This window comes from Apus apus, chromosome 12 (assembly GCF_020740795.1).
Source record: "Apus apus isolate bApuApu2 chromosome 12, bApuApu2.pri.cur, whole genome shotgun sequence".
In the NCBI taxonomy this organism is placed as follows: domain Eukaryota; kingdom Metazoa; phylum Chordata; class Aves; order Apodiformes; family Apodidae; genus Apus; species Apus apus.
Genome location: NC_067293.1, coordinates 17,977,491 through 17,987,701, shown reverse-complemented (window position 1 = coordinate 17,987,701; position 10,211 = coordinate 17,977,491). Strand labels below are relative to the sequence as shown.

The window sequence follows — 10,211 nt, the reverse complement described above, 5'->3', positions numbered from 1 at the left end:
TTTATATTTGTGCCAGTCTAATAAGTAGATCAGTGGGTAGAGGCTTTTGTAAGTAAGTCTATACGTACTGCACCATTTCCTGGCTCTGTGCTCCAGTATGTTGCAGGCTGTGTGCAGTGGGGGAGGTGCCAGAGCTGATCAAGCAGTGTAATTTTATACATTACTGAATCAGTGCAGGAGAAACCTGGAGGGACAAAGCATCATCTTCTCTTTGGACTGCACTGTAAAATCCTACAGCTCTCTTAGCCCAGCCATGCTCTGATACGTTGTTTTTTTTTCCTCTCCTTTTTCTGATTTTGGTGTGAATGATAAAGTGATCTGATGATGGCTCTCGTTATGGAACCTATTAGCAAGTGGACGCCCAAGCAAGTAGTGGATTGGATGAAAGGTATGGTCGTTTATTGCCATGTATTGTCTGTACTTTGGGTTCTTGCAATGTACGTATCTGCTCTGGTATTCTTTGTTTAGGAAAGAGTTTATTCAGTTTTAATATTGCATCTGCTGCTTTGCACAGTAGTTTATGAGACAGGACTGAAGAGAGAGGCTGCTTAAGCTGTGCAGCATGTTGTTGGAATTTCTGCCGAGAGCCGAGGAGGGATCAAATGCATTTGTTGGGAACTGCAGACATAAAGTGATTGTGTCTCACGGCTCCGTTATGCACTGCACAGTGTCACGTTAGGATGTTTGCTTGCTTTAAATTTGCCCTGATTAGGTCTGTTTGGCTCGGATCAGGTGATCTGATGCAGTGGCTGCGCAGCACTTGTGTGTAGTTTAGGGTACCACAAGGAGCATAAGGTGCCGGTGACAGGACTGAGGAATTCTGCTCCTTTGCTGACACGTCCTGGTCTGTCCAGGCTCCTGCTGGTGCTGCCGTTGTGCCCAGCACCCCATGGCCCTGCCGTGCCCGCGGGGGGTGCAGGGCTGAGCACCGCGGCGCCGGGGAAACTCTTCCCCACAACTTGACAGGCAGGATGATTTCCCTGCACATTCGCAGTTTCCCGACACAGCCTGAAGCTGTGACATGTTTTGCCTGACAATGCTCAGCTCTGCTGCAAACAGATTGGGCTGGATGGGAGGGAGGCTGAAGAACTGCTCGTGATGAGGAGTGTTTTAAATTTCTCCAGCGTGGGGGAAAATGCGTTTCCAGAGCAGGATGCCTTAGTGGTGCTGTGCTTTGCTCCTGATGAGCTGCCTGTCTTCGAGACACATCATCTCTGCTACAAGGGATCTCCGTTATATAAGGAGAAGAGCTGCAAATTTTGTTTGCGCCTTACTGGTGGAAATAATTTCCACAATGTGATTTCTGAACTTGCTGAAGGGTTGAATTTGCTGCCCACTATCATACCCTTACAGCTTTCCAGGTGTTAGCACTAATGAGGGAAGGGTTTGATCCCATTTTGCTGGGCTACGTCTCCACCCGTCACTGAAGCTGGGCTGTGTAGGTGCTCCTCAGACACATTACAGTGATGAGCAAACTATTCTTTCAAGAGCACACAGTGCAGTGAAGCTAATGGCATCTAAGGGAACATGTGTAGTTTCTTTCTGAGGTTTTTGTGAGCTCAGGTTAATTAGGAAATCTTAAGCAGGTCATTGGGATGGATCCTGAAACCTTTAGATCCAGGACTGATTCCCATACTCCAGGGTCAGTACTTGAAATCAGTTCTTAACGTACGTGCAGAGGAGACTTTTCTGATCCACACCTTTATCTCCAGAGCATAAAAGATTTAAAAAGTGGACAGATCATTATGCTATTTTAACTCATGACTTGAATCCTCGTGTAAATGAAATGTCACAGTGTGTATAATACTTGTTGCTAAATTTAAAAATACTTCCTGCTACTATTTTATCCATTTGCTAATGACATCTTGGGTCACATTAATCCATAACTTGTGCAGTACAAGCCCTGGTAACCAAGAAGGTCATACAAGCAAAAGGTTTTTGAGTATATGGAGTTGCCTGAGAGCTACATTTCTCTACAAAGACTGCATCCAGCATCCAGAGGGACGTCTGGAGTAGACAGTATTGCCAGTTGTGTGCCTCTGGGCTTAAGCATAAATAGCTACAATGCAATGAACACTGAAGCATTCATAAGAAAGGTATTTGCCTTGGTAACAGGAGTGCTACAGAAAGTTGCACATTTGTCCATTTTTGCCTTGCTAATATTAGAAGCCCCTTTTTTATCCTGGTATTTACCTTTAGAAATGCATACTCCAAGAAAAGCCCTGGCACACACAAATGGAACCATACCAGAATTAGTTTAAAACTCCTTGTGAAGCCCTTACTTTATAAAAATTGCCCAATTGTGGCCACTGTTTACCTGTAACTCACAGATATTAGGTACATCAGCTCCTGTAGCTGCAGTTATTCTGCTGAACAGCAACTATTGCTTTAGAGGGGTCTGAATTGTAAAGATATTCAAGGGAAGAGGCAGCTTTTACAGGTGTCTTCTGTACTTAACAGTACACTTGGCAGCATTAAAAGATCTAGTAAAGGCATTTTAGAAGAATTACCCCCCTATGAATGTGGAATAGTATCTTTGCTATAGAAAGCAACATGTTAATAAACAATGGAACAAATACTGTAAGTGTAATAGACATTTTTTTGGCTTAAAAATATGTAGTCAATCAGCTTTCTTTGTAAAGGTTGTACATTATAACATATTTCAGAGGGAAATTATAGGAATATATCTTTTTTTACTTGAATTTATAGTTGATGAAACTTTCATAGCTTACTTCTAAAAACCATTAGCCAAGCACAGGTTTTGAAATTAACCAGCAGTAAGTAGCAGCAACATGAAATAGTTGAAGAGAAGATGGAAGAAAGGCACAAAAATGATGTGAATAGTTTTGAGACCTGGCTACCCAGCAAGTGTCCTGGTTCCAGGGTGCTGTTATCAGAAGTTGTAGCATAAGCCCCAACCAAGAGGGGACACCTTTCTCTTCCTTTCCTTAGGGAAATATTACTTGCCAAAAGAGTAAAAATTGGTAAGCTTTAAGGAACATTTTTATGACAAGGTGGCATCTTGTATCTATCCACAGTTCCTTTCTGGGAATGCATTCAACTGGAATTCAACTTGGGAACTGCCTCTGATGGCGTGGACAACCTGAAAAGGCCACACAGGTCTTTAGAAATTGATTTTTGAGGCTTACAGAGGATCTAGAAGTTAAGACTCTACATACCTTTGGGTTAAAGAAATTGTCTTGACACAGAAATATTTTGTAAAGTTTAGCAGATCCGTAGCAGGAAGCACTGTGCTTGAAAGGAAAACGTTCAAAGAGCAGAACACATTAATTGTGAAGATATTTTTAACAACAGTTTTCACTCACTGTTCTTTTTTTTTTCCCCAATTTCCCAAAACTGGAGATTTGTCCGAGTAGTTTTCACTTCAGAAAATGAGCAACTATTTCTCCTGGTGTGTACCCATTTCTTCCATAATAGAATGTTTTCTGGGGATATGCACTATGGACCCAAAAAGGTGCTTGAAGAGGAAGAGCTTTGCCTTGGTCAAATTCCATTGTGGCACTGCTGGAAAACAAATATTACCCATAAAACTTGCAAGCACATGAAGAATCAGAGTAGTTTTCAAACTCGGTCATCTTTTCCTTTGGTTAATTTGTACATATTAGCATGACGAAGTGACAAACTATACTTCAATATTCATAATGCTTCTACCTGGAGACTTTGCAGGGGCGGAGGGGAGGTGTGGTGTCTTACTCCTGTCTTATTTGCACTTAGAATGAATAAAAGCATCATAGCTTGTATTTTCATTGTAAATAGAATCCAAAAGGTATTCTCTGTACTTTTACAAATAACAGCATGTCAGATTTTGTACTTCCTAAGTGAAGCAGTTTACAAGGAGGTCACTTAAAACGTGAACTCATTTACAGTGATGTGACACCCCTGTCCAAACAAATAATGACTTGTCAAAACAGCCCAATGAAATGAAATTAAATAGGATGCAATGAAACAGAGCCATGACTTTCAGAGAACGGAATGCTATTAAACAGCTGAAAATTAAAATAGGAAGACAGTTATTTCTTAAGCACCTGTAAGTAATAACTCCACATGGAGTCAGGGATTCAAAGTCTTGGGGAGTGACAGGGAGGTTTGTCTGACGAAAGAGCCTGCAGTGGAGGCTTCTCTCCTAATGAATGCTCAGCTTCAGATACTCCTTTCACAACTGCAACCCGTTTCTCCCCTTCAGATCTAGAATTTCTCCACTCTCAACAGGAGACGCAGACACGCAAAAATAAAAATGAATTCAGTTGGTAAACTGATTAACTGTGCTGCACTGATCATGTGCAGAATAATTATATGTTTAGCTGAAGGGTTTTCCTTAGCATGTAATTCCCTGATTTCAAGCTGGCTCATAAAAGAGAAAGGAAGGGAGGGAGGGGGGAGCTGGGAGCAGGGAAGCTGATGACGTGAGTGGACTTGTTAGCATTCCTGTCACGCAGGGCTCTGGCAAACCCCTTCTCAGGCTCCTTTTGCTTTTCATTAGATCACTACCTGGGCTGTAGCAGTATGGCGTAGCCAGGGAGTCTCCTCTCCTTACAGAACACAAGGCATAAAATCTTTGAGTGAACTGGAGACACAGCTAAATATGATGATTGATTTCAAAAGCAGCCTTATAGGTGCTGAGCTGGGTGATCCTGGGCTTGCTCATGACCTCAGAAACACATAATGCAGGAACTCGACTTTACAAGATGCAATTTGAAACTGGAGGAAACAACCTGGGTCATCCCTTATTTAGAAAAATGTAGTGCTTAGAACAGCTTTTCAGTGCTTTCTGAAGACAAATAGGTTTGGAAGAGAACTGAAAGCCACAAGTAGAGATGCCCTCATAATTAGCACTGCATGTTCAAGCAGTTCTAAAGTAAAGGTTTCATCATCTTCCTTCTACTCTCACCAATTTCAGCACTGAAGCAAAGTGACTGTTGGGGCTCGTCTTGGATCACTGTGTTCCACCAGTACCATGTTTCCAGCTGTCACTAGGAAGTCCCTGAATCAGAATCGTCTGCAGTTCCTTTCTGATGCCTCTGACAAGTTTCAGACTGTCAGACTTTTTAGCAAGAAAATTTGGCAACAGCTGCTCTGCTGAGTGTTGTAAACAGTGTGCTTTGAAAGGCTCAGCACAGCACACCTCAGAGCCTTGCAGTGTAAGTGGTAAAGATCAGATTTCAAGAAGCAGGTTCCCAGTGTTAGGTACAGTTAAGTGTTGGGATAAGCTGGCTGGGCAGGTTTGGCCATTTCCTTTATAGGAAGTTTCAAAGACTATTAAGAAGAGCTCAGACAAACATCTCTCTGGAATGGTTTACGTGCCCAGCCTGTCCACAGCAGAACAGCCCAACGTCTTCTCAAGGCTGCTGCCAACTCAGACAAGATCTTGGAATGCTTTCTTGCAAGTGTATGACCCTTATCTTTTAAATATGTGAAACAAATGGTCCCAACGGGATTATAGCTCTAGTTTCCTTGTGGAGACTTCTTGATTTATATTTTCCAGGATGCCTGGGTGAGAAGGCTATCCTAGCTGCAGACAGAGGTAGATGCCTGGGATGAATCTGCATTTCAGTTATCCTGAGAACTCGTGTCAATGGGAAGGTTGGATTAGGGAGGTGGCTGCAACTTGGTTAGGAGAGAATATGAAAAATTCACACACAAACTATAAGCAAAAAGTTTGGGATCTCAGCTCACTGTCTCTTGGAAAGGAACTTAGCTCAGGTGAGTAGCTGTCTCAAGATGAGTAAATATGCTATGAGGATACAATGGAATTTTCATTATTCTATTTCCTTTAATTTTTTACTTTCTCTTTAATTTTTAAATTTATCTTCAATTGTCTGGACTTTCTTTAAATTCTTTTTAATTCCAATTTTCTTCCAAAATGTTTGCATAACACTAAGAATTAGTCTTTGTAGAAGTTACTAGCTAGAAGACCTGGCAAACATGTCATGCTTTTGTGATCACCTGTCAGAAACTGGTCTAAGTCTCTTCCAAGAACTGACTGGATTTACAGTATCTCCATAAAAGGTTTCAGCAACACAGAGCAATTTAATGGTCTCTATTTATTATCTGGAGGTTTAAGGATGTATTCTCAAATTTCCCTATCTATAAAACAGATACATTCAGACTGTTTAGATAAATGTAGTTCTACTTGCAGGAAAAGTCAGAGCTCAGTGGATGTCTCTCAAGACTCATTTATCAAGCCTAACTAATCTCCTGGGTCATTATATAAAGAAATTAATGTTATTGTCTTGAACCTTAATATAGGCAGCCAGATACAATGGTCACACTTTGCTGTGTCTTCTGACTTTACCATATGTTCTTAAGACACATCATGCAAAATCCCCAACTTTCTTTAAATTCTGACCATGATGGGGAGAACAGAGTAGCAGTGGAAATCCAGAAGAGATCAACCTCCTCCAGATCTCCAGGATTTCACAGTTATCATATTAGGAAGCAAAATTCAGAATAATTTGGGACCCAGGGATGAAACTTTCAGATCACATGAAATGAGCCGCTATATGTCAAGAAACTGCAGATACTGGATCCTCCTGACCAATAAGATCCTTTCCTGGTTTCTTTCCAGGCATAATTCTGGCAACAGTTTTTTGCCCCACTAACTCTGGATTCTAAATTTTCCCTTGCTTTGTCAGGAATGACACCAATACACGTACCATAGCACTGAGAACTCTGTGTGCAACTCTCCATACTATTACAAGTTTATAAAGTGCCTGTTCCTTAGAAAAAAACAGCAGAACATCTCAGCGTTGCAGCATTTCTGGCTCCCTAAGTTGGAAAGCAGTTTTAGAAACTTGACACTTTGCAGAAAAATATGTGAAGAACAGCATTTCACTGCATGCCAGAGAGACACTCACTAGATGGTGGAGCATCAGGCCAAGTTCTGTTCCAGTTCCTGTGTCTCAAATCCAGGGGGAAGGCAGTTGCCTGCTTTCTGAGTCTGTCCTGAACACAGTCTCCTTCACTGTGGGTCAGATGGATGCTCCATGTGCCTGAGTACAACCATATTCCTACCTCATGAAATTTCCATACAGGACAGATGTAATGCCTTGCATTTCTGTTTGTAATGAAGGGAAAAAATGTGTGATTATGCCAATGCTTGCAATATGCCAGGGAAGTCAAAAGTATGATAGCGTTCATCCTGAGGTGTTTTGTAAAATTGTTTTATCAACTCCAAAGGTTTAAAAGCTAAAAAGGAAATGACTTCTCCTTTTTAATGCCATTCTTCCTGAGAACAGCTGTCCTGCCTTGCTGACAGAAACAGAGGCTGCAGTTCTGCTGGTGAAATTGGAGACACTGTTGATATTAAATGAAGCATTGTACTCGATAAGTATTGCAACAGTACAGATTATTGCTCAGCAATAACACACAGTCATCCTCTCCCCCCAGACTAATGTTGTGGATATCTTCTAAATGCTACTTTGGTAGTTCAGTTTTTTAATAAACATGAACCTTTCCCCTTTTCCCTGATGCCACTGTAGTGAGGACAGGAAAGTTGGAAAGATGGAGCTTCGTGAGTTGTCATTATAGGGTTCAGAGAGAGGAAAAGATTACAAGGTTGTAGTTGTGAAGAGCTCTAGTGGTGAATCAAAAAGAAATTATTTCTGATTAACTCATACTGAAATGGCTTCCAACAAGTGTCCTTGTTGACCTTCTACAGTGATGTACTCTGAAGGATTCATGAACAATGAAATGTTTGGGTTTTCCCATTCAAATTCTTCACCAACTCTTTTCCAGTAAAATGAATTATGAAAAGGCTGTGGTGCATTTTAGTTATAACATTAGTGACATCATTAAAAGAAAAATGTAACAGACAGTAGTTTTACAAAATACCTCCAGCTTTATTCCCTATAAATGTGTCCACCTTTTTCATTTTAGACAACATGCAAAGCCCAGGAAAACACAATGGACTTCAGGAGTTGTTAAGGCAGAAACTGTCTTCTCTACCTGTACTGAAACTACTACAGCTAGAGGAAGGATGAATTTTGGTTTTTGCATCTGCTTTTTGGCTTACATGGAAACTACCTGTGTTTGAGTGCAGACAGACAGGAGTGTCATCAGCCTGACATGTCAGAGACAGCAATTACCACTTGAATGCAGAGCGTGTCACAGTTCTCTCTCTCCACCAGCTTCCCCGGTTCTCTTTTTGTCTCTCTCCTCTTCTTTATTCATATTATTCTCTACCACATTGTTTCTTGCCTTTTTCATAAGCAGATGGATAGCAAGCACCAGATTGTGAAGGAATTTGTTTGTGTCATCTTAAAACAATTCTAGCTCTGGCCTTATATATCTTAGAGAGACTTGCAGTGATGTGGAGGTGAACTGCATTCCAAATCCAGGAGGAAGTAACAAAGGCAGAGCAATGGGAGAGGAGAATGGAAGAACCAATGTGGGGATGAGAAATTCCTTTTCCAGTATTCCAGTGTTCTCTGGTCCATGTGGGTCCTGCGTGGGAGTTTTGCCTGTCCTGTAGGACAGAGTTCAGGCGACAGGCTAAACAACAGAAAGCTCAGCTGCTCTGCCATGTTGGCTGTCCTGACAGGCCAATATTTCCACTTTTTCAAAATAAAAACATGTGTCCATACTAACCATTACAAATAACAGAAGCCAAGTGACAGAAACCAGCAAGTTTTATTTTAAGCATGGTGAGCTGGGAGTGCTTCTCTGTGTTGCAATCGTGTGCACTTCAAGCAGAAAACTGTTTCATAAATAAGGGGCTACCATTTCAACAGTCTCAGACGAATTAAAGGAGGTTGAAAACCACCTGCCTGAAGAGCCCAAGCACAGCCTCTGGTAGCTTTAACGTGCAGCTGGAACAGGGCATCTATTGATGTTTCATTGATTCTTACATTAAAATCCACTGTGAAAAGCAAGGATGCTTCTAACTTCTCTTTCAGAGCATGGAATGTTCTTCTCTGGAAGCCACCTGGGAAGGTGGCTCAGTAATGGTGTCTGTTTGTGACATTCCTTGCAATGGATAGGAACATGTACCAGGCAGGAATGTGCTGCAGTGGGCACATTCCTAAAACCAGGCAAGACATACGCAGGCATCTGTTATTGATCACTCAGTGGGAACAATGAGCTCATCATGAAAATGTCCTAAATTACAGAACACCAAAGAGGGATTTTAATTGCCCATTGTCAAGAGATGTTAATTTTTCATTGCCAAGCCACACCCAGAATTTTCCTTAGTTATAGAGAAAACAACTTTATGGTTTACAGAGGAAAAAGACATTCAAAGCAGAGAAAAAACACTTTGAAACTTGCATTGTAATCATGTAGTTGGAGCAAACAGGCAGAGGACTATAAAAGAAGTTCAAAACTAAGAGAGAAGTTTAGAATGTTCACTACTTAAATGTCATATTAAAAGCAATGGATCCACTTAGTGCAGTAGCTCTAAAATAAACCTGGGAGAACCATGAGAGCTAATGAATAATCCATCAAAAGTGCAATAAATAATTATCTAAGTAATAAAACAGAAATTATAACAATAAATAGAGACAAGGAATTTCCACATAGGAAATAAAAAGGCAGATACAGTGAAAGGATAAGTTTAAATAATTATAATTTACTTTAAAAAGTGGAGGAAAACACTTTCTGAGACTTTGAACTTATAAACACTAGGGAATGTGCTAAGGAAACCAATAAACACTGAAAGATTGACACACTGGGGCTTCTTGTTAGCTATTTCTTATTCATCTGATAATTCTCAGAATAAGTTATCAATAGCTTTTGTGTAGCAGCAGAAAACTTTATTTGCATATCAGCAAGGAGGAAACACTGTAACGAGAAACCAAATTGCTCAAATGATCATTCAATGAAAGTGTTTTAATTCAATCTCTAAGTAATTTCAAAAGCCATCAGTATCACTTAGAATGAGGAAAAAGAGATTCCCTATTCCTTGTTTATTGGGGGCTGCTCCTTGCATGTTCTCTCCACCAGGGAAGTTCCATCATTTTCACATCTCTAAAGGTAGTTCTGGAGGTCCTTAATCAATTAGGTCTCCTTTATGAGGTCCTCTAGTGCCAAAATAGCATGCTTTATTCTGAAAAGATTTAGTATATTTCCATATTTTTTAAGTGAATCACTTCTTCAATGAAAAGATGTTGGTAGATCAGGAAATGTGGCATTTGGAACGGATTAATTCCACATAACCTTTGGCATTTTTTCCAAGGCATTGGTTTTCAAAGGTA

At 40.6% G+C, this 10,211-nt stretch overlaps 1 protein-coding gene across 1 annotated transcript in view; it reads left to right on the top strand.

Moving 5' to 3' along the window:
• Window positions 1-314: 314 nt before the first annotated feature.
• The window catches only part of LOC127389682 (connector enhancer of kinase suppressor of ras 2-like), a 183,101-nt gene continuing 173,204 nt past the window's right edge, over window positions 315-10,211 (top strand). Inside the window, exon 1 of the mRNA XM_051630420.1 lies at window positions 315-388. Coding sequence (XP_051486380.1) covers window positions 322-388 — 67 coding nt within the window. The 5' untranslated portion in view covers window positions 315-321. The remainder of the gene's footprint in view (window positions 389-10,211) is intronic.